The sequence below is a fragment of the Pleurodeles waltl genome, chromosome 2_1, assembly GCF_031143425.1.
Source record: "Pleurodeles waltl isolate 20211129_DDA chromosome 2_1, aPleWal1.hap1.20221129, whole genome shotgun sequence".
NCBI lineage: Eukaryota > Metazoa > Chordata > Amphibia > Caudata > Salamandridae > Pleurodeles > Pleurodeles waltl.
In genome coordinates this window covers 629,626,910-629,651,847 of record NC_090438.1, presented here as the reverse complement: position 1 = coordinate 629,651,847, position 24,938 = coordinate 629,626,910, and the positions used below count along the sequence as shown (strand labels likewise).

The following is a 24,938-nucleotide window of genomic DNA, read 5'->3' as shown; positions in this document are numbered from 1 at the left end:
TAAAGAAAGGAAGAGAGGAGGAGGCGTAGAAGAGGGAGTGGGGAATTAGGGAGGGAGAAATGAAGGGATAAGGACTGAGAGGGAAGGAAGGAAAGAGTGCAAGATAATGAATAATAAAGAGATGAGAGAGCTAATAGAGGAGGAGAAAGAACGAAAGAGAGAGTTTTGTGAGGTGGAGTTCTGGTTGAAAGAGAGCGAGAAAGAGGAGAGAGACGAAAGAGGGGGAAAGAAGTAATAAAATATAGTGGAAGGTGTGGGTTGAGTGAGAGAGAAGAACGCTTAAAGATATGTGAAGACAGTTGAAGAGGAAAAGGATAAGTGGAAAGCATCCGGGACAGCCAAATGGAACTAGAGAGAGTGAAGGTGGATCGAAAGAGTGGGTGAAAAACCTAGAGAAAAAGGGAGAGTAAAGAAAAAGAAGATCGAGATAAAAGGTTAAACACGGAGAGTAGAAAAGATGAGTGGAAGACTAAAAAGGAGGGGCACATAATCTGAGGGCAGCGGATAGGACGGGATAGAGAGAAGGGGTTAAAGGAAGGGTCAGCGATTGAGTGAAGCTGAGAGAGATGAAGAGAGAGTCCGGCAGAAACAGTCAGCAAAAAGAAATGAAAGATGTAAAAAGGGGTGAGGGAGAGGGTGGGTGAAAGAGGAGGGTGAGATAGGCATGTAGAGTGAAGCAGAAGAGGACCAAAATAAACAGAGAGAACCTGTATAATTAGACGTGGAGACGGTTCATCATAATTCAAATAAGAATAAAAACAAACCTATGGCAGCATGAGACTCTAAGTGCTGAAGCGTTCCCTAAACAGAGACCTAACGTGAATAATTGTTTTACTAACTCGCTGAAGTGGAATTAGTGAACAGAGGGAGAGAAGACAAGGCGGCAGTCAGTGTGAAGTAGAAAACAAAGTGAACAGTAAACGATTAGTAGAGAAGGAGCGAGGGGGCAGCAGGGAAAGGGGCGACGAGGGGTGGTGTGAGAGAGCATGAGTCCGTGCGTGAGGACAGTAAAAAGTAATGATATGATATGAGAGGTGTGTTTTAGAAAAAGTGTGCAGACGGAAAGCAGCCTGTCAGAATATGGGCAGGACCTCCCCCTCCCTAATCATAGGTTTACTCATAGACAAAACTCCTTCCCTCTCCCATTCACTCACTCACTTCAGGCCAAGTCGTCCCCTCGCTCTCTCCTTCTCTCTGAATTCCCTGAGACAGAGTCAGATCTCGCCTCTCTGACAGCAACGTATTTGAAGAGCACTTATTTCTTTCTGAGAGGGAGAGAGCCTGCTTTGTAGAAACTTCACTGCAAACTTTTCATGATATTCCGCGTTTAGCTGAAGAGGAAGGCAAAAAGAAACCTGAACGTGTTTGTGGGGCGAGGAGTACATCAAAAAGCGAGACACTTTTAGCCAGAGGGTCTCCACAGGCTGCTGCCAGGATGCTGCGCTTGCTGAGAGGATTGCTGCTGGGGCTCTGCTGGATTGCGACGCGGGCTTCCCCCACCCCGGGGACTGAGGGGCAGGGCTCGGTCACCGACTGCCCGTCCTGCGCCCTGGGCAGGCTGGAGCAGGCAGCTCCCGCCTCGCAGGCGGACATGGTGGAGGCTGTCAAGAAGCACATCCTGAGCATGCTGCACATGCGGAGCCGGCCCAACATCACACAGCCCGTGCCCAAGGCGGCCCTGCTCAACGCCATCAAGAAGCTGCACGTGGGCAAGGTGGGCCAGGACGGCTATGTGGAGATAGAGGACGACGTCGGGCGCAGGGCGGAGAGGAGCGAGCTGCTGGAGCAGACCTCGGAGATCATCACCTTCGCAGAGGCAGGTAGGTGGCCCCTGCGCGCGCGCAGCGGCAGCCCCTGGTCCCCGGCCGGGCGCGAGCAAGCACTGTATCATAATCAGGAGCACGTTTGGCAACAGGCTGGAGTGGGAGGCTTGCAGCCCGGGCATGGAGGGAAGGCTAACAGTGGCTGAGGTACGAACACTTCTGATCCTTCTGCTCACTAAAGACGCACAGGCAGGCAGGCAGGCGCTGTGGACCCACATGCGTGGTAATGTGGACAGCAGAATTGGTAAAGTAGCGCACCAACCACCATAAACGAATTCTATAGTTATGTAGAAAGGGGTAGCACAATGCAGCAGCTGTAGTGGCTCCTCTCTGAAATAAGTGTAGTGAAGCATCAGCTTCAGTTATGCGGCGCCGAAAAGTGGGTGGAAACAAGTAGTTTAATACAGCAAGTTTTATGTGTTAAGATCCTATCGCTTCAAACTAGAGGTGCACATCAGCAGCACCATTCAGTTGGTGAGACAGCATCACACACTTGGATCCTGAGGCACCATACAGACAAACGGTATAGCAGAGCACATTAGGGTGGCTGGAAGTTATTATTACCCGTCAATGGAGTGAACAGTGAAGGTCGTAAATCTGGTTCCCAACAGTGTTATCCGCCAAGATAGAAACACCATATAACAGGGTGTGCTTTCGTTCATAAACCCAAACTTGAACGTGTGTTGTGAGTTCCACTGTAAAACATTGCGTGCAAGGCAGCTGCTGGAGAGTCGTGTAAAAGAGAAGGAGCAGTCCGCCTGCGCGTGCTGTAGTACGTCCTGTGGCGCGTGACAGGGCACTGGAGATGGGTTTCTGCTCCACACAGCGGCTTTGCAGGGCGACCGCTCCCGGCTGGAAGGCAAGGCATGCCTTGTTTAAAGTTTGCTGCAACAGCATAAACACGCAGGTCAGCAATCAAACTTTCCAGCCGGGAAGACCTGTTGCCTCAGAGCGGTTGTTGTGCGTGCCTGAGAGCCACGCGCCGCTGGGCTGGGTCTCAGCTCAGACATTCCTGCCTGTTGTTCTCTTCCCAGGGTACACTCGAGCCGGCTTTCCCTGTACCCGTGTGGAGAGGGGGTAGGTAATGTACTGACAGGAGCAGTATGGTGCCCTGTTACCTACGCCTCCCCAATCCACCTCAGGCATTAGTGACAGCAACCCCCCCGCCCCCCACACTCCCAAAGCCACCTCGCGTTGTATCCTTGTCAGGAAAAGAGACCCTCGCGTGTGTGGAAGTTCGGGGGCTGCCACAGCCTTGCCAGCTGCTCGGCCATTCGTGTCGGCATTGCTGTTCTCACGCCCAGGCGCCCGCCCGCCGCGCATGTTGGATTCTATGCTCTAGTTGCATGTTTGTGGGGCCGAGGGGGCTCTGCTGTCACCTGGAGCTGTGCGGCGTTCTCTTCCCTGCTCACTGTCACCTAATTTCAGGCAGTCCTGAAGGTGTTACAATTCCTCCTTACAAGATCCCCCTCCTCTCAGCTGTATCACTCTGGGTCCTTCTCAGAGGGAGTTGTGGTGTATGGGGGGCTGTGGGGGATGCTATGCCGTTACTGGGAGCCATATGGCTCCCCTGCAGCCCAGGGGTTTCTGGCGGTGTTGCCTTATCCAGAGCCCCTAAGCCTCCTCGCTCAGTGTCAGCGGACGCCGCGCTCTCTTGGGGAGCTGTGTAGGAGGCTGCTATGCTGTCACCGGGAGCTGTGTGACGCTCTTCTCTTCCAGCCGCCGCAACTCCCCTCCCCCCACACCCCTTGGTCACTGACCACTGACGCTGGTTCAATAGCCAGAGCTCCCCGAAGCCGCCCAGCTCCATACAGGGACGCTGCGCTGCTACTGGGGTCTGTTGTGTGTGTGTCGGCAGGATTGGGGAGGGGAAGCTGCGCTATGAACAGAAGCCGTGTGGTGCTCTCCTCCTGAGCTCCCCTGCAGGCCAGGCACTTCTGCCGTGTTATAGTTCCCAGAGCTCTCCCCCGTGTCCCACGAGGAGCCTCTTTGTGTCCCTGTCAGGGCGCGGCAAGTTGTCCTGCCTTGGGACATGTGTTGAGGAGAAGGCTGTGGTACCTCGGGGGCGGTGTGACGCCCTCCTCCACCCACCCTCTGTCCGGGGGCGTAACAAAGGCCCCCGCAGCCGGTGGGGGGAGTAGGGGAGCCCTAGCGGCCCCCTAGGCACAGTACCCTGGCCTGAGATCTCCTGGGTGAGTCCGGAGGGGGGACTCTCCATGTACGTTGCTGGGGGGGGCATCAAGTTTCGTTAGGTCACTGCGCTACCCGCCTGCCTCGCCGGGCCCTTGCAGGCGCAGACCTCTACCGACAGATGAAGTCAGCCGCCTGGGCCAGGGGCTTGTCGGCCACCTGCTGCCTCCGTCTGCACTCACTGGAAGACGTAGCATTGAACTCCGGATGTGCGCGGCGCGCCCCGTCACCGCTGGGCTTGAGTCTCTCCAGATACACACACAATTATTCATTAGGAAGAGCCTCCCACTATTTGTACAGCAATATTTCGGGGCTATGTTTCTGAGGAATTTCTCCTGGACAGGAGACACAATAAATACAAGATTTAACTGGGTCTAGAGGCAGACGCATGGACACAGGGCGAGACAGGCTGGAAGGCAGAAAGACAAACTCAGACATGCCGACACAGTCAGACAGAAAAGCAGGCATACTCACGGACGCAGACCAAATCAGGCAAACGCTGAGTCAGTCAGGCCGAAGGATAAACATATAGACAGTGAATAGGAAAGACTGACAGAGGCACGGATAAACAGTCATGTGTTTAAGAATTCAAAAGCACAGCTCTCAGTCAGACAGACGGCCATAGACAAACAGATATAGTGACTGATATACAGGAAGACAGACTGACTAAACCGTATCGACATAACGACAAGCAAGAATAGCAGACAGACACGCCGACAGAAGATGGGAAGACGGACGTGCAGAGAGACAACCAGTGAGTGGCCCAGATCGGTAGACAGAAAGGTACAGACAAACAGCCGACTTCATCGGAATGAATACCCGCTAGATGTGCCCGGCTGCAACCGCATTACTCACACCTGACTTGAGCGTGAGTGCCGCTGCCCTCTTCTCTATGACAGAGTGCAGAAAGGAGCCAAACGTGACACAAATGACCAGGGGGCGATTTTTATGATACATGCGTTGTACAGGTTACTATAGTTTTGAAAGTTTCTGGGAGGAGGTGATTCGAGCCGGCGTGACAGTTCAGAGGATGAATTGTCCTGCAGAAATCTGTGTAGCTGCCGAACCGTAGTTCGAATGTTGGCATAGAAGCTATTGTTTGTAGCGCTATAGAGGCACGCGTTTGTGTAAGTACCGAACACGTTGTCTAAAAAGGACTCTGTTTTTTGGGACGATATGCTTGTTCTCATATATTATTTGACTACAAACGTCACTTCCCTTCCATCTGATTTAGTTTCTTTGGGTTGGGGTCTCTATAAGTGCAGCTTAACATCAGTGAGTGGAGAAAGGCGCAGGACGCACATCAATGTGCCAACACTTCAGAGCCTTGCTGGATGACTAGAACTTTAATTTCACATTCAAAATACCAAGCGGCCTTTTCTGTCAGGGACGTAGCTGTCAATAGTGCAGCAGGTGGAGTGACACCACATACCAGACGACTGAAGGGGCCCACTGAACCCTGGGCATTTGTGTGTTTTACGGCCCACACCCAGGGAGTTCATTTTCATTGCTAACACTAGACACCTCAGCACAGTTACTAAGCCACTGCTTACTGCAGAGCAATATATGTCTGGTTTATCTTGCTTCACCCTTCATGGGCACATACAGGATACCCTAAAGTGAAGGCCCACGTGTGGTCGACAGAGAAAAGGGAGGGTCTGAAAAGAACCAAACTTCTTCTAGTGTCTCCTATGTGCCTTAGCTGCATGAGTCATGGCTGACACCTCAAGACAGATTTAATGTGCCTGTAACTAGACTTGTCTCCCATTAGCTGGACGCCTAATGTGGAAGCTGAGCCAAGAGCGCTAGTGGTGCACAAGACAGGCTACTCTTTGCCCTCTGATTACAGCATGGGGCAGTTGGGCCAGGGGGGGTCTGCAGTTCAGCACATCTTACTCTTGTTTGCTGGGCTTTTATGTGTAATGTCATGTGATGTAGTATGGCAGGAAGCACATGTACTAAAGTACTAAGGGCCTGGTTTTGACATGGGTGGAGATGAGATGTGAGTAAAGTCCGAGGCCCGAATTAATGGTTGTTTCCTGTCCTGACTTGAAGTGCATACAATTTGTCTTTTCATGGTTCGAATTTCGCATTTCTGTAATTGCAATGATTCAGGTTGATTTCTTTTTTTTAACAAACGTAATATACAATCAGAAATTATAAGTGGCTGAGTGGATGTGCGTCTTCACTCCCCTCTAAAGAATAATGCACTCCATTTTCAAGTCGAACCAATAGTACTAAAAAACGTAACTATATGTTTCACTTAAATGTAAACACCCACCACATTTCATAAATAGTTTTCAATCCCAACCCGAGTTTCTTAGACACAGGTTATTTGGAGAACTAACTAGTTGAGCTGCCTATATCTCATGGAGTTTTGCTTAATTACATAACCAAAACCCAAAATTGGTAGGTAAAGCAAATTGAATAAGCTCAAAATGTGTTGCCTCTTTTTCTCTCACCAAGTCAAACTCCTCAAATTTACATCATTGACCAAATATTTATTTTTATGAAATGTGTTCATATATGACATTAAGGCGACAGTCTTTATCTACCAGCAAGGGCAACTGACCAATTTTCAAAAGCTTTCTAATGTTGAATGGATGTATGGATGTAACATTAAATCCGTTTGAGAACCCACTTAAAACAAGTTACTATTTAAAAGATTCAATTAAAGAAAAAGAAATGTGAATAGAATTTAAAAGTATAAAGGTGGAACACAGTGATATATATTATTTTTAATTGGCCTCAGAGATGATTTGATAATGTTGGTTTGAGAAAAAGAGTAAAGTGACTCTGCAGTAAAGAGTTATCGTAAAGTAATAACTAGTAACTAGCAAGAGCTGCAGAGTAAGATATAAAGTGTATAAGCAGGGGACCTTTGGCTTCAGGATTTCTGCATCAATATATAGTGCGATCGAAGAGTTGGGTGGTTAATTCCAATGAAATCCATAAGGTTAACTTTAGACAGCTCTTTTATTTTAATTTTTGGAATGAGGCAAAACTATTCTTTTTTTCTTAGCTGACCTTTGACCTTCAAATATGTTAGTATATATTTCACAGTGCATTGTGTGCTATAATTATGTAAACACCGCTTTCCGTAACACATGAAGGCACGAAGTTGTGTACAATTGTGTCTTCAGAATTATGAACCATGATATCACCAGCTAAGGATAGATAGGTAAAGTTGCACAAAGTATTCATGTGCATGAAAAAACTTAGGGCCACATGTACAAAACTCAGGTTTTGCGACTCACAAATTGTGAGTCAGAGCGACTCGCAATTTGCTAGTCGCAAAACCTGATGTACAACAGTGTCAATTACACTGTTTGCGATTCCCAATGGGGTTGCAAATGACCTACCTCATGAATATTCATAGGGTAGGTCGCAATTTGAGACCCCATTAGGATTGGCCGCCCTCACAGGGATGATGGGCTGCTGGAGACAGCAGACCACCATGTTTGTGACTGCTTTTAAATAAAGCAGGTTTTTTTTTTAAATGCAGCCTGTTTTCTTTAAAGGAAAACGAGATGCATTTCAAAATCAAAAATGAAAAGTTTTCTTGTCATTTTTTCAGAGCAGGCAGTGACCCAATATTTTTGCTACCATTCACGAAGGGGAAAGGGTCCCACGGGGACCCCTTCCCATTTGCAAATGGGTCAGCACCAGTTTGAAACTGGTGCTAAATGCGATTGTTTTGCGACAGCTTTCGCAGTCACAAAACAATCATACATACCATCTGGATTCGGTATTAGGAAGGGACACCCTTGACACGCCCATTCCTAATACCGAATCGCAAAACCCAAACTGCGATTCGGTAACAAGTTACTGAATCGCAGTTTGGGCTTTGTGCATCCCAAATAGCATTTTTCAAGTCGCAAACGGGCAGATTCGCCGGATGCGACTTGAAAACTGCTTCGTACATCTGGCCCATAGTCTTGTATCATTCCAGAGAGTTGCAGTTTCGGCCACGCTTCTCTAACACATTGTGAGCTATGAATGGGGTTGGTGAAGGTGCTGTACTCATATAGCCCTTATTGGTGATAGTTGTTTCGTCTACACTGCTCTCCGGACTTATGTCAGGAATGTCCCCTTACGCTATTTGCCATTGGCACGAGAGAACCCCTTTAAATCCATGCTTCTTTCTAATTGGTGAGAAAGGGCTTTACAAGATAAGCAATTGCAGGACAAACGTATATGCTAGTTATTCATTATCAGAGAAATTACCTTTCTATCCCTTCTTAGAATCATATGGTTTAGCCCCTAAATACGTCGACTGCATGCGATCTCATTGTTTATGATAAACAGATGTATTGCCTCTTTTGTAGAGACTGAGACCAATCAAAATGCTGAATTCATTTCACTGCCAATGGGAAATATTCTGACGGACGCCCCGCACAGAGCGCATAGGAGGGCCTCACTCAGCCAATTGTTCTTCGCCTTTGTACCATCCAGTGTTATTCTCTGTCTTCCAACAGGCAGTCGTTGAGTGGTGGATCCATTACAGATAGTCAGCATTCCACTGCTGTCAATCACTGGGAGCCCAGCCCCAGAGCCCAGCCAAGCCATAGCCCCAGGGTTCACTTCAAGTGAACGAGAAGACGCACATCTGTCAACATCAGCTAAGCACTTGCAGCGGGTGTTGTATGCCGTCCTTCTAGTTCTGTGCAAAACCAAAACAGAAGTAAAGGGAAAGGACAAGAGAGCGGATCACCTGGAGGTACAAGGACAAGCCATCAGAAGCAGTTACTGCCTAACTAGTGCACATTGCCGAGGAGAGAGGCAGGAGACTCTGAAGACGTTCGTGGCAACCTACGGGGTTAAGACTTGAGCAACCAGACAGATTGTGAAGTACGTCAAGCACCATGCTGATTGGGAGCAAGCAGGCAGTTCGGCGGGAAGGAGGGCGGGCAGGCAGTCGGAAAGGGAAGGAGGGAAAGGCAAAAGGAGGAAGGAAGGGAGGCAGTCAGGATTATCTGAGATGCTTGCTGAAGTCAAACGAGGACACGCTCCCTTAGCAAATCAGCTGAATTCCTGGAGGTGTTCAAAAGTCTCTTGCAACTACATATCGATGACTCTGGCTTGAGTTGAAAATGTTATTGTATGTCTCGCTGCTGCCTAATCAAGTAAACATAGTTACCCTTGCAGTGAATGTCAGCCCGAGATCACCAATTAAGTTTGCAGGGGCGCCGTCTCAACTAATCTGTAAAGTTCTTAATGCTATCTTTGAAGTCTTACAAAGGCAGTACACTGCTGGGCGCTACACCTTTTTAGATAGCGCAACATTTCAGACTTTCTGTCTTATTAACACTGAAGTCCCGATTGACACCACTGTGAGTAGCATCAGCTCTAGTGACCCGTTCCCAGCTAGGTTGTTAAGTTGTGACCGTCTCCTGAGGTACAGTGGGGATGGGGTGAAGGAAACTATGCAGTGAATAAAGTATCACTAGTAGCCACAAGTCATCATGTTGGGGGGTCGGAGGTGTGGGGTGAGGTTTCTGAATTCAGGCTTTTGCTTTCTCCTTTTTCTTTCTGTATTACTGTTTTTCTAAGCAAAATGGTACTTCCACGAAGGATCCAAAAGCCTATAAAGCAAGAATTCACAAACGGTCAACTACTTTGTCAGAAAATACTTTCTGTGTGAGTTCCATTTCAAAGACAATCACGTTAAATTTGTAAATGGCAATATACTGTAGGCAATTCGTTTTGAATAAGGGTACATTCAATATCTGTTCTATTTCATTGCTTAAAATCTGTTTCTAGAACTTCAACTATATTTTAGTAAATACCATTTACACAAATCCACAGATCTTACGTAGGTACTAAAATAAGCTCACGCCACTATAGAACGACTTTTATCAATGAAACATTTTACATTCTATGTACTGTGGGGATTCCCCTCCAAAGGCGGAATAACATCAAAGAGGGCCAGCCGTCTTCATCTGCCAGTCCATGGCTTTCTCAGTGAAAAGTAATGCTTCTTTGACCACTAGAGGGCACTAAGCACCTCAAAGTTTCTTTCTGTCCTGGAACTTCGAATGCAGCGTGCTTCTTGCCAAATGCAACCCCTTCCCCCCTTTGCCATATTAAATTCATGGGTTAAAAAAGCCCGAGGTACTCTTTGTAAGAAAATCCTCCCGTTATTAGCATGTCTAAAGCTCACTATTACCGAACCGCATTTTAAACATACAATGCCCAAGATGCCAAAGTTATCTGGAATTTTCGCTAGCAACACACATACCACATATATCTTCAGATTCCCGCGTGCCGTTGATGCGTTCGAATGTTAAGGAAGGCATACTGACAACTCACAGTGCTACGAGGCCATACTCATTTCAGAGTGTGCTATATCAAAATACCAATAAGATAACATAATAATATAAAACGAGATATCTGACAGTGACTATGGACAAATACCAATGGTGCTAATGACAAATACCATTGATGTTAATAAGTTACTAAGTTAATTGTTAGCTGCTTGGTTATAATGCGGGGTGATTTGCACAAATGGTCCATTTAGTGTGACGAGAGCCGAAACATGGGTATTACATATTTTATGGCACAGGCGTTAATTGTAAATAAGTACATTTAACAAGGAAGGGCCTACTAAACATAACTATCTGTCCATGTATGTATGGTGCTGCTTCCAGGATGTGAGCCAGCACCACAGCTCCCACTCGATGTTTGTCAGTGTTCTAGTGCATGACCCTCTGTGGTGAGTTTTAAATTGTGTTAGGAGCCTAGTGGACAGGTGAAAACTGAGAGAAAAATTATCTACATTCAATCCAATCACAAGGAGAATTGGACCGCTGGGTATTCCTTTCATAGAAATTGCAGATGCTGATGATCACAAGTGAGACCAAAAAGATGCACTAAGTTGGAATTCTCTAGAAGTTCCTAGAATTTGAAATACTTTCAGACTAATAGGATTGCAGGAAGAAATGTGCCAGTAAAGTCAGCTCAGCAGGCATGAGCGAAGCCTGGAAATGTCACCCTAGCGTCCTCTGACTTCACATCTGACTGAGGCTCCTCACCATGTGCCCTTGAACACCCTGCTCACACGAGTGCGATGCTACAGCCGGTGTCACTACGAGAACCCGGAAACCTGCTCTCATGAGAATGGCACTGCGGCCCCTGCACAAATCACTCAAGGGTGTCACCCATGATGGTTAGAGTTTAAGTAGACCTACTAGAATCCTGTTCTCATTGGAAGACTTTGACATAGACAGAGAACAATAATGGAACACTTTCTGCATGAAAGGTCTATGCACTAGGCCTGGGAAAAATTCCATTGTACGTGTAAACTCAAATAATTTCGGTAATTTTGAGTTATGCCTGTTAACCGAAGTTACCTAAATTATACTATTGTTCCAGATTGTTTACATATGCAAAATTCACAGCAATAATTTAGCGTTAGTACAAGTGAACAACATAACAACATAAACAGCTGCAACACCAGTGGCTTTTGGCTGGGTGCTTATGTTTGGTGGTATTGTTTTTTTAGCACCAACTGTAACACTCTAAAATAGAGCACTATTCCCTGGATTTGCATTTTGCATAATCACAGATATTTTCATGTAATTGTTACAAAATTTCACAACATTACTCAGTAGCAAATTAGTAATTACGCGAATACCGCATAACTTCACTCTGCAGCAAGTGGGATTCCTTGAATAATTATGAAGTAATACAAAGCAATAGATAAATTATAAACATCATTCCAAGGTTATACATTAAGGGCCACTGGATCTTATCCCATCAAAGATGCCCCAGATCTGTATCTTTCCGAAGTGGCAAAAGTAAGCACAAATTAAATCTGAGTAACTTTAGTAATTCTTTAACAAAACATGTTAGAGATGCATCAGGAACAGTGTTTGCTCTAAACTGTTCTTTTATGGTGGTCAATAAATATAGCACACTTGAAAACAAACATACAGCCTTCTAATTTGACAAGAAACAGTGTAAGTCAGTTAGTGCTACAGCAATAATCATCAAAATATGTCTGATTACTAATCACTTCCCTTCAGTAGGTAATTTGTACCGGTGGTTGCCAGTTGTGGGACCAGGGCTTATGGTCATAGTCAGACTTTGACACAGAAACAAGAGTGAGAAGGACAGAAAAGTGAGAAGCGGACAAGGAAAACAGAAATAACAGTGAAAAAAGAAGGAAAGTAGGAAAAAGAAGCCACAAGAGTGAGGAAAAGAGATACACATTTATAGCGTGATGTGAGAAAGATGCATTACTAGGCGCCCCTACTATTCCAAATTGTCCATTGTTTGGCTTCTCTGACACACTTTGACCCTATGCATTTTTTTTTTAAATCAAACACTTGTTCTTGGACAAATGGTTACCAAAGTAATGAAGACTTGGGTGCCTTCATTGGAACTACCAATGGATGTACCATATCGACTCCTATGCACTTAGTCTCCTCGAGACAATTTATATATAGTTTGTTTCAATCACTTCTTTATTACATTGCTAAAATGTAAGACACAAATTGCTAATGACACATTACAATCATTAGGAGAACCTAACATGCAAACTAATTCTTCTCTGATTTCAAATGTATAATGATATCTGGCAGTTATCTCTCTCACTACACTGTGCTGAAGCCCTTTCTATGACATTATGGTGTGTACATAGATAATCGGTTTCTACACTTTGCAATGGCAGCAGAACTGCCCCCGCAACTCAACAGTCTTACTCTATTTAACATTTTTAATTAGGGCAACACTGTATTTCTTCAAACACAACATGGAAGCTGCAATAGTGTAAAAAATATTAAAATTGTCCTGCAGTAACTTCCAGACCACAATTATGTTGCCTAATTTTCAGTAGAAGCTCCTATTGGTCAGTCATTAGACTTACAGAAATATGACAAGGGTCTGCTAAACAGATAGAGGAGAACTGATCAAAAAGAAACTCGAGCTTAAACATCAGTTTTGACGTGACCAGCTAAAAAAGACTGTATTTAATGAGCAACACTAGGCATAATTATGAGGTGCAGAAGGTTTGTGGCCCAAGCACCAGTCAACATGCTAATTTTCTTACGAAGAACTGATCTAATTGCACCCTGTCATTAGCCCCATCTATTATTATTATGCACATGAGAAAGGTGTTGCATGTTGCACCTTAACATCTGACAATGTAAAAAAAATCTATATAATAAGTAGTCTTTACAGAAACAACCCCTTGCGCAGCATGATTTGCAGGAATGATCTGGGCCACAGCTGAGGGCAACAATAGGATTGCGGTCATTAAGAAAAAAAACATTTTTTTATGAGTCACTAAATCCTTTGCTTGCCACAAATTCGAGCTTGCAAGCTGCAAAGATCTATCCATCGTTGTTCTGGTTTGTCAAATTTGCTATCTGGGAGCTGATGATTTTTAAAGAAACAAAGACTGAAAGAAATGTGTCATTTATGGAAGTAGGAATCTTTTTGCTGCTTAGCAGAGGTGGGAGTAGTATCCATATTTTATCTATTTAGTTAGTTGTGATTTTACATAGTGTGAAGAAGAACAAAAAGGTGTAGCTGAACACTTTACATGGGGAATTGCATACAATCAGTTTAAAGAAGAATAGGTATATTGTTGTTGTTGTTGTTTTTGTTTTTTAACAGAACTACCTATACAGTTAAAGATGTTTAAACAAAGGTCACGCATATGAACACATTTCAACAGAAAGTTACAGTCTTCAGCTTTGTAGATTACTTAAGCCTATCAAAGTAAAGAAATACGTTTTTCACCATGTTTACCTCCAGTGTGACCTCCATTCTCATACCAAGATTGAGTTGTTTTGGTTGCAAAGGGTTAACACTCCAGTTATCGTCAGGGTGATCAGTCCTCTACAGAGCGGCCTCTATGTGAAGACAAGAGAGTGATGCATGGAAAGCAGGATGGCAGCATGCATCCCACCGTGGGGCTGCCCTCTTGTCACTGGGACTCAAGCAGCCCAAAAGATAGCACCACCAGGAAGGTAGAAAGGCCATCACTGACGCCACCTGTCACCAAGTCTAACACACCACCAACCTGCCACCTGAGGCCCACTTCATCTTGGCCGCTGGAGTCCCAGGCTTTCACTTCCAAATAAATTAATCTTCTCAAAAGTCAAGGTTCGCCTCCTGCCACCCAGGGTCAGTTAAGGCAGTGGTCTTCAGCCATCCTAACTGATGTCTGCAGGCGGATTAGTCCAGCCAAAGCTGTTGTTTGGGTCTCCGTGGGGCACCACGAATGGCAGCGCTCCATTGTGGATAAAGAACCTCTCCACTATCTCCTCAAAAGGATGGTGGATGGTAGGAGAATCCTCAATGTGGTTCAGGTTCGCTGGCTCAGTGTAGGTGCTCCCGCCTCTCAGCTGCCATCTTTCTCTGTATTATGTTTTAGATGCTATCACCACGCGCAAGCTCCTTCCCTTGTTGCTGGAAGTTCCAGGGTTGGACTTCACTTCTGGGAAGAGGAAAGGAAGGAGGGGTTATGACACTTCCAAGCAGTGACTATTGTGTTTTCCAGTGCCACTTATATGATAGTGGTAAAACACAACTCTTGCCTCCTGATGTACAATTCCTGTTGGGTGTGTCATCGGGAACACTGATGGGCACAGTTAACTATGACACCATGTATAAAATTTGGAGATATTCCGACTTTATGTGAAGTGTGAAATTCCCAAATTCAGACAACTATTTGGGCATACTTTAAAGTAACTATACTTTTCAGTAGTCTAATAACTGAATTTTTTGGCTTGGAAGCAGAACTGAGTTTTACTGAATAAATTCAATGGCCCCAGCTTGCATGGTGCCTTAAGTATAAAGTTGAGTTTTGAACATCATTAGCAATTTCTGAAAGTGCCACAGACAGTATGAGAACTCCGCAGGACAGAGGCTAACAGCATGTGTCCGACAGCCCACTACAGGCCAAGAGATGTCCTTTGGAGACTCAGAGGAAGTGGCTTTCCACATTATTACCGGAGGTGGTAGTGAACAATTGGGCTGCATGTGGGGGATGCAGAGATAACAATCGACCACCAACTACTTAGAGTTTAGATTTTGAAGGAAAAGCCCAGGGTAGCTGAATTCTTAGATTGTACAATAGGCTGGTATTTAGCACTCTCTGCATAATCTGCAAACATTTCGGACAAATAGGAAAATAAGCAGAGTGAGATGAGGAATCTCAACTAACAGTTTAACCATAAAACCGCACACCTTCCAGCTTTGCGCTGCAGTACACCCTAGCAAACCTTGAGAAAGCCTATTGCGCTACATGTACGTGAATATAGTATGCAGCTTGTCCGATGCAGAGAATGATGTACACAATAATTGCAGGATAAAACCAGCTACCATGTTGTACAAAGCAGTGTGGTCACTAGCATTGTTCCATTATCAGTCCCTTTCAAGACAACATGACAAAAAGATGTTATCCACCAAATTCGGCTTTTCTTAATTAATATGCAAGCCTTGTGTCTGGCTAGGCCCATCTCTCTGTTTATATTCTTCTTAGTTCAAACTTTCCAACAGCGGAAAAACAGACATGGAATTATTTACACGTATTCATTTCCCAGGAACCTGGTTTCATCATTCGGACTCAGTACTAAGATGGCCAGCAATAGTGTACTGTGTGAACAGATCAGAGGAGCAATGTGCCTTTTTAAACAATGGCTCTCGAAATATACGCTTTCACACTCTCGCTTTCCCCCAAAACACAAAACATAAGCCCGAGCCCTCTGGCTACTCTAAATTAGAAGATACCTGCGACCTGTCAAGCTATCCATGACACACAAGGGAGCTTAATGGCTGGAGAGCAAGGCTCTGCTGACGGGAGGGCAGACAATAGAGAGCTTGTGGAGTTCGACACTCACCAAAAACTCATCCATCGTGCAGTTGGAACAGCAGCCCGGCTGACGCAGATATCACCTTTCAAGTGACCTTCACATCCTCAGATCTGACGGGATTGATGTTCACCAACAATTGTCTTTTTATTTCACATTCTGGTCTGCCTTTTCCCTGTCGCTTTCTTTGCATGGGATGCTTCGGCCTGCAGTGCATATTGACCCGTCTCTCAAAGTAGTTACGGCCCATTACTGCAACTCTTGCATGGTTTTCAGTATCATCTCCCAGCTGACACACTCCCTGGATCACGTTCTAGGTGATATATTCCCCACATGGCTATGGTGGTGTGGGTCAGGTTTTCTGCTGTAGAAGAACACCACTCATGGATTTGATGACGGATTCTGAAGTTGCAGGTATTGGAGACGACTGTTCACCTCACTTGAGTTTTGAGTCCGGCTAATATATATATTTGTTTAATCTGCTGCGATTGAAAAAAAATATTTTAAAAAAAAAAAAATCTGTGTACAGTGCATCTATTAGATACATAGTTTACTATGTAATGATTCAGGGTCCTTTTGATATGTAAAATAATCTCTCATATACTGCAATGAAAGCACTCCATAAGAAGCAGAATCGTACACCAAGTGCCAACACCAAAAGCTGTGAGAGAAGTACCTCCCTGGGTGGAACCAAAGCTAGCGCTATGTATATTTTAAAGCATTGCTAACAGCATGCCTCGCAGGTGCCGGCTCTCTTCATTAAGACCTGATGCAAATTGTGCTACATTTTTATTCAAATAGGGTTGTGAAGATCACCTCCAAACATTCCGTTCTCTCGGTGCATTGTAGGCAATTATTGCACACTTTTTGATAGCTGCTTTTGGGTTCCTGATCCAAACCTACACACTCTCAATGCCTGATATTTTTCTCCCCAAAACACCAATAACCTTAAAAGAAAAGTTAAAACGACGAGCTTAATTTTTAGGAAGATATTTCAACTTTATAACGAAGCCCACGGCGCCTCTCTTTTTTCAACGAAAATCCATTCCAACAAAGTAGCACTTTATATAATATCTCCACATTTGCGTTCTCGTGATCACGTCACCCAACAGAGCACATTACTCATTTCTGCTTCTGCCAGGAACATGAAGCCTGTATCAGAGGACTCCCCCTCATCTCCAGGCTCACGATTGCTCCCCTCATGCCAACACGTTTATTTGCAGCCCAGAGCATCCTTTAATAAGCCGCTCTCTGGCGCGGTGTCATTCATCAGCATATTCCCAACACGGTGCTATAATTAAAATGGATGCGTGTTAAAATAGGAGTAGAATGGCCGTATGTCATTCCATTACAGCACGAAAGAGAGGCAAAACAATATATGTCGTCCAGAATGCATGGAAACCTTGAAATAACGGCTAAGATGTTACGATGCGTGCCTTTCGATTACCAGGAGCATTTACAATGTTGCTCTGTTCCCTTCGGGCCGATAGCAAAGACTGAGACAGTGCACTCGTCGCGTTAAAGCGAGTTAAGGCCACCTAGGTTTTGAGGAATGATGTGCAGTTTTGTGTTGTTTCCTCAACGCGTGGCCACACAAAGATGTCGCCCTTGCTAAAAGCAACTTTGTCGGCATCACTTGTGCGATGCTGTATTTATTATACATTTAACTTATTAGGTCATAGCTCCCTGCGTTTAAGCCCAAAGCCCTATCTCAAAATACGGCCTTCACGCCCTCCTCTTTGCAGGGGTTGGCAGCGTTTCAAGGAGGCCATGATTGTGGTTTCCATGTGGTCAACCATTATTGTCTGTGCTTTGCCATATTTTTCCACGATTTTCAACGGGGTTTCGGTGTGATCTGCTTTTGCGTGCCTGCGCATGAGTTATCTATCTGAATTTGTGCATACGGGCGTATTTGCTCAACACAGATGAGATAGGCTCTGGAAATATTTACCACGGTTGCCACCGGACATGTTATGGCAACTTCTCAGTGCTGTCTTCATAAAAAAAATACATTTTGGAAGGGATTTCAACAAATCCCTACACCATGGACTGTTAGCTGTACCAGTCTAGCTGGAAATACATGAGAGTCATAAACGATCAAACAAAGAAAGTCTGAGCTTAGTAGTGGTGTAACAGGCATATACATTCCAAGGTATTGTTCCAGTTAGTGGTTTATCCCTGTTGTTTTCATTAAAGCAGTTTTCCAGAGCTTGTCTGAGTGGAGTGTGGTGCTATCCAACAAAATGTCTCTTTAGAAATCCACAGAGCCCAGCAGGATATCTTCCTGGTATTTCCCATATTAAAACAATACAAGCAAAGACATCTTTTTTTGAATTCGAAAGTGGCTTTGTGATTGTATCCAGCATGCTATATTTCTCTAGTAATAAAGCATGGTAATTAGGGTTTTCATAACTTGTTTGTAGAAGGATAATAGGCCATTGACATGCACAAACGTTTAGCAATGGCATTCTTATCATCAAGGTCCTTTTAGAGGTGGGCACATTGGCGCACTGTGTATAATATTAAATGAAAGAAAAATGTTTTCTTTTTGTCCTTCTAAAAGATTTCCAAAGTTGTTAAAAGTTTAACTTCAGTGTTTTCTTCTTTATTTTGCTTCAATCACAGGACCATCCAAGAAAGTGCTACATTTTGAGATTTCGAAGGAAGGTAGTGATCTGTCTCTGGTTGAACAGGCAGAGTTCTGGCTCTTCCTCAAACTCAACAAGTCAAACCGCAGCAGGACCAAGCTGACGATTCGTCTATACCAGCAGCAACAGCGTGGACAAGATGAGGAGCGCAGACAAGAAAGAGACAAGAAGGAGGTTCTGATTGCAGAAAAACCACTGGACACCAAGAGGAGTGGTTGGCACACTTTTAATATTGCTAAAAGCATACAGCACCTGCTAGATCAAGGCAAAACATCGCTAGACATCCGGATAGCATGTGATCAGTGCCAAGAGACCGGTGCTACACCAACACTACTTGGGAAGAAGAAAAAGAAGGAGGAGGAAGTGAAGGAAACAAATGGTGGTGCAGGGGATGAAGAGAGGGAACAGTCACACAGGCCTTTTTTAATGATCATGGCCAGACAATCAGAAGAACACCCTCACAGAAGGAGGAAACGCGGTTTGGAGTGTGATGGCAAGGTTAGCATTTGTTGCAAAAAGCAGTTCTACGTGAGCTTCAAGGACATTGGGTGGTCTGACTGGATCATTGCACCTCCTGGTTACACTGCCAATTACTGCGAGGGGGATTGCCCCATGCACATCACAGGGATCTCAGGATCTGGACCCTCTTTTCATGCCGCTGTAATTAATCAGTACCGCATGAAGGGCTACAGCCCTTTCACCAGTATCAAGTCTTGCTGTGTCCCCACAAAGCTGAGGGCCATGTCTATGCTTTACTATGACGATGGGCAAAATATCATCAAAAAGGACATTCAGAACATGGTTGTGGAAGAATGTAGCTGTTCATAGACAATGACAAAACATGAATAAAGCAAAGTGCAAATAACTTTGAGAAAACAATTTTGACTTCAAAGAGGTCACAAGACAAAACAAAAGACAAAGGAAGAAGGATAAAATCTTGCCACACCTGCAACAATATTGGATGTTGTCCAGATAACTACAGAATTCTCCGGTTGCTAGTCAGTTGAACATTCCAATTTACAGAAACAACATGTCTATATCTGTATGTATGTGCACTCAATCTCTTTATGTATATTGATATATAGGTATATCTATCTATATATATCTATATATATGTATATATATATGTATATATATATATGTATATATATATATATATGCACACACACACACACGCACTAGTATGTATATATATGGATACATATATATATATATACATATATATATATATATACACATACATATAGAGGTATATACATATATATATACATTTTCATTAGTGTATGTACGTATACATTTATATATGTATACATGTACAGATATAGAAATATAAATATATCTATAGATAGTATATTTTGGTAAATAGTATTTTTGTGCAGGTATTCATGACTCCTCTTCTGCACTACTTTTGGAAACAAAAAAAGCAAGCGAAATAATACAAAGTTACATTTCACTAAGGTGCTTAAAGATCTTAGAACTATGCAACCTATCTGGTTTGAAACTGTTTACCTGAGAAAAAGAAAGACATTTTTTTTATTGGAAGTGAGATGTTTAATTGTGATTTTCTTTGAAGAGTGATACTTGAAAGGAATATGTTTTGCCCAGCAACTGGAGCCAAGCATTTCTATATTTTGTAAAGAAAACAAATGTTTTGATCGTTTACTATTTGCACTACAATGGTGTTTGACCTGTTCTAATTCTTATTTAACAAGTATTTTCATGGGGCAAGGGGGGAGGGCAGGGTCTCAAAAGCTGCACTTAACGTGAGCTATACAAGAATTTCTACAGCACACAACAAAATAGCTATTTTTATGACTATTATTATTGTTAATGTTAATATTATTATTTTTTACCTTAAAGATTAGATGCGTACACCAAAGACGTGTGAGCCTTGAACAGTCTATTTGCATTTTGATATCCATTCAACAAGTTCAATTTCAGAGCGTGGAGGCGGATTGACAGGTCAATGGATGTGCTATGAGGATGCTAGAGCTGATTGTGGATTAACTTGATTCAGTCGACTTCCATTTCATCCATAAAGCTACATTATTGTCTGGATGCATAGGCTGTGTTCTGTTCACAATTGTATTGTATACTGCTGAACAAGAGGCATAGCTGAAAAAGATAAGTGGTTGTGTGCAGAGAAGTAAACACATACATCATATTTCCACTCTGAAGTGCATCACACACATGTTTCATCCCATTCTGCATACTAGGAGACAAACAGATTAAAATGGCCTGCCACTTCTCTTTTCTTTTTAGAATGTCATATTGGAATGTTTATGTCAAAAATATTGCTCTCTGACTACAAGGCTAACAATCATTTCTGTTTCTGACATCAGATTGTCAGATTCAAGCAACAAAAGATTCAACCAGCAGGGCTAAAATTGGCGATTGGCATGTTTGGGCCTTACCCATCTTGAAGGGTTGATAGACATTCCAGTAAAAAGGTAGAAGATGGAAAGTACTTACTTTTTCCCGGTTTTCAGCAGAAATGTATTTGTATATCTGTACTCTTTCATGCACATGTTTATGTTTCAAATGAAATGCAACAAACTCTTTTCAATGTTATGATTTTACTAAGGTACACTCTTCTTACTATGTATTCTAATTTATTAGATAACGTCGCAGGCAAAGCATGCATATTAAGTTATTCATTATGAACTTTGAGTGAAAATACATTTTACAGACTTGCTAGCTCAATTGGCGTTAAGATAAATTTAGCACTAGGATCAAAGCATTTCAATGTTTTAATTTTCTCTTGCAAATTGCTCACTGTGTTTGTCTTTTGTCCCAAATATTGACTGAAACAGCAAATGTATAACGGCCAGCCTTATGCTGACAAAGCCAGTATAGAAGAATGCTAAAGAGAATGTGAAAAACATGCTTTGTCCCATGCACTCAAATTTATGACACAGAAAGGGTTGGTTGTTTGCATTCAAAGAAATTCCGTGAAGCATGCTAGATAGGCCAGGATAGTAGCACTTGATATATTCTCTTGGTTCACTTCATGATTCTACGACCAAGACGCTTTTGATATGATGGGAGGGGGTCCTTCCATTCCATATGCTACTGGTAGGATGCTTCACTCACGTGTCACAGAGCAAAGCTTTGGTTTAATCTCTTGACAAAAATAAAATTCAAATATAATTGATCTGTACAATTTCCTCTAACATGCTCAAGAGAATGCTTTTCTTCATCAGTTTCTCTCTATGAAAACTGTCCTGAGCTTAAACTCCAGTCAGTTGAAAGTCTTACTACTGCTATCTATCATAAATCTGCTTTTAAACATTTTGAGAACCCACATGACGAAATGAGAAAACACGTTCAATCTTGCTGTTGTTTGGACTTAATACACACATGAATGCAAACAAGTATGCCACAAGCATAAAATTCAGCCCATGTGTGTATTTTACCCCCACTTGCATAATGTTCTTACTGCAATTGTCTCCTCCGCTATCTGACTGAATCAGTTAAGAAATGTCCTGTCAAGCACGCTAATGACAGGGAGGCGGACAAATAATTTTACAATTAGATGCAGTAAAACCACTAGTTTTCCTTGGCGTAATATCCACTACTTCCATGCATGCCTGTGGGCAATCACTGCACTTACGGTTGCAGGCTATGCCGTTGTGTAATTGCTGCTTCGAGTGACAGTCACTATATTAAGTTTCTATTGATAAAGGTTATCGAGGAAACGCAACATTGTGTTTTCTTAGCAAGGAATCACATTAAAATTGCAAATCTGACCAATAGAGAGTACCACAGTGTTTATTATTGACAAATCAAGAGCAATGTATATCTCTACCCATGATTTAGGGTAATTTACAAGTGTTTCTCCCAAAATTTAAGATGTCACTGAAACATCGCATTTATTTAGGGAATATCACCAGCCACCTTTTTACATATGTGGATATGTACATTATGCACTTTCTTAAAACATATGCCAGTGCCGGACACTTGGTGGAACCAGTTCCTTGTCATTAATTGTGGAGTTTAGCAAGACCATAATTAATGAATGTAGTAACAAATGTTCTGAATTCCATGAAAGGAGAACAGAATGGCCCTCACTCACCTACAATTTCCAGGCTTAGTTACACATCGAAAATGACAGAGGCCAGAGAAAGTTAGAGAAAAACTTCAAGCACATGGGAAAATGCACTTTGAAAAATCGGTGTAGGTGCCTTTCAAATAGTAACATAGAAAACGTTGTTTGTAGAGTGACTTAGTAGTTTAAAGAAAAGGAACTTCCAGTTACCTACAAACAATAGTAGTGAACAGATGGTCAATAAAAAAAGGTTTACTTGATGCTGAAATTAAAAAAACAGTCAGAGCTTTCCCACTGCTTTACAGCTTCAATTCTATCTGTACTCTGCTTACAAATTTGGAAACCTTCAACTTGTACGCCTATGGGCAAAGCATATGGTTTTGATTTGTGGTTAAAACTAATACAACAGAGGGAAAGGGAAACTCATTTGATAAAATAGAAAACGTAATGTTACTAAATACCAACTGGTCGAGCAAAAAAAAAAAAATGTAATTTACTTACATTTGAATCTCCTTAAAATGGTACAGAAATTGCTGTCAGATTGAAGCAGTTTCAAGGACGTCTTTTTGGAACTAGCAACAATTTGTCAAGCATCTAGACAAAGATAATTACATGTGAATGCTACCATCTTTCTAAACTGTGTATGCCCCACAACAAATGTTTTTATTGTTGGTCAGTTGGGCTTTGTGGTACTGCAGTACAAACCACTCTGAAATGCCGTACCCATGCTTTGGGAAAGTCCTGAACACAGTGAGACTCAGTGCCTGCTAAAAAAAAGCTTTTGCACGTTATGCCAGTTTTTTCACAGCTTCTGGTTTCTTGCCTATTGTCAGAGAGTATGTTTTCAGGCCATCATTGGCTCGTTGGAGTGGGACGGTCGGGATTATGGACTGTAAATGAATACTCATAAGATCAAGTTACAGCAAAGTTTAGCTGAAGCGACAACAAAGCAAGGCTTAGGTATAGAGGGAAGTCGTTTGTCTTCAGTTAGTTTTGTGGTATCACTTTGCATCCAACAGATCCCCATAAACATAAAATGTGGACATGTCAAGTAAGGTTGGCAGCGTCTATCTACCTTCCCACTCCTCCCAGTCTTTCTTACACGGGATAGGCTTAGGAGTTAGAGCGGGGCCAATAACAGCGAGCTATTATTTCCTTTTCGGGTTCCAACTGTAATCAACATTCCTTCCTTCCTTCCTTCCTCCCTCCCTCCCTCTTGTTCGTCTTTCTTTCTTACTTTCTTTCTTCAGGCCAGGATTCACATTCATGTGCACAATCATGGACAGTGGAACTCTCTTCTATGATAATATCATAGACGTTTCTCTCTTGCATGTACATACCTTGAAAATGTATTTTCCTTTTGGTTTAACTCCTCATCTTGAACACAACACAAGTCAAGATGTTGAGAACACGATTCCCTCCGTTAGTTTGCTTCCGTTCCACATACATTGCTTTAATCAATCTCTGTACCTTTAACTGTAATTAAAGTTGTTAATTTATGAGTGTGTTACAACCATGTAAATTGATTCTTAATATTTATTGTGTAAAATTTCTGTTATTTTTTTTATTTGCATTACGTCGAAGAGATACATTTGATATGTTTGCATTGTTAATAGTAGAAATTATTTATTTTCACAGCATTCCAGCTGATAGTTTTTTTTTTATATTCGGAAGGCATGCTGAGTTTAGCTATCATTTGTACAGTGTAGTGGGCCGCATTCATCTGTTCCTGGATGTTTTATTATCTTCATGTTAAAACCAACATCTTTTCGGGTTTTTTGTGTTTTTCACTTAAACATTGCCAGGAATAACTCAGCGCACTTTGTGCCTCGAGTGTTGGGAGACAACTACATTTTACTGCAATTACAAGAGAGAATGACTCTGCACTGACAATAATTTTTTCATATGTGCAGGCAGTTTTTGATCAGCTACAACTGTACCTTGTTCTTTCTGTTCTATCGCCCTTTCTCAAACATTGACAAAATGAACTACGAGTGAAATCAATAAATGGAGTTTCACTGAGTACTGTGTTGCTGTTTCTTTGTGTCCTTTTTTATGGGTAGAGTTGTGGCTACGTGCCAGATGGCATCAGGAAGTGACTGACATGCAGTTTGATGACACAGGTATCACGACGTCTAAATAGTAAAACACAGTTTCAGTTTTCACACTCGTCAGTCGAAATGATCATGCTGTCCAACAAAGAAGTAACCGATTCTCTCATTGTGAACACTTCTTGTTTTATGAAAAAGGATCACAATAATACATTGAGAGAAATGGGCACATTTAGGACTTTGTTGCACAGAGCAGCACAGCAATTCACCTTGCTGCGCTGGCCTGCATCAAATGGAAAGGGCAAGGATATGCAGTATTTAAGCAACACAGTGTATTACTGTCCTTTCCCCCTGTG

At 43.0% G+C, this 24,938-nt stretch overlaps 1 protein-coding gene across 1 annotated transcript; it reads left to right on the top strand.

Annotated features, from left to right (window-relative positions):
• Nucleotides 1–1,159: 1,159 nt before the first annotated feature.
• On the top strand, nucleotides 1,160–24,553 carry INHBA (inhibin subunit beta A). The gene is made up of 2 exons (XM_069215928.1): nucleotides 1,160–1,820; nucleotides 18,461–24,553. Exons 1-2 carry the CDS (start codon nucleotides 1,436–1,438, stop codon nucleotides 19,309–19,311), a joined length of 1,236 nt encoding a protein of 411 aa, XP_069072029.1. The 5' UTR covers nucleotides 1,160–1,435; the 3' UTR covers nucleotides 19,312–24,553.
• Nucleotides 24,554–24,938: the final 385 nt, after the last annotated feature.

Bases quoted from the DNA above. Each gene is read 5' to 3' on its own strand.
- INHBA (XM_069215928.1), top strand. From the start codon at position 1,436: ATGCTGCGCTTGCTGAGAGGATTGCTGCTGGGGCTCTGCTGGATTGCG. The intron at 1,821-18,460 runs GTAGGTGGCCCC...CTTCAATCACAG, and splicing joins CATCACCTTCGCAGAGGCAG to GACCATCCAAGAAAGTGCTA.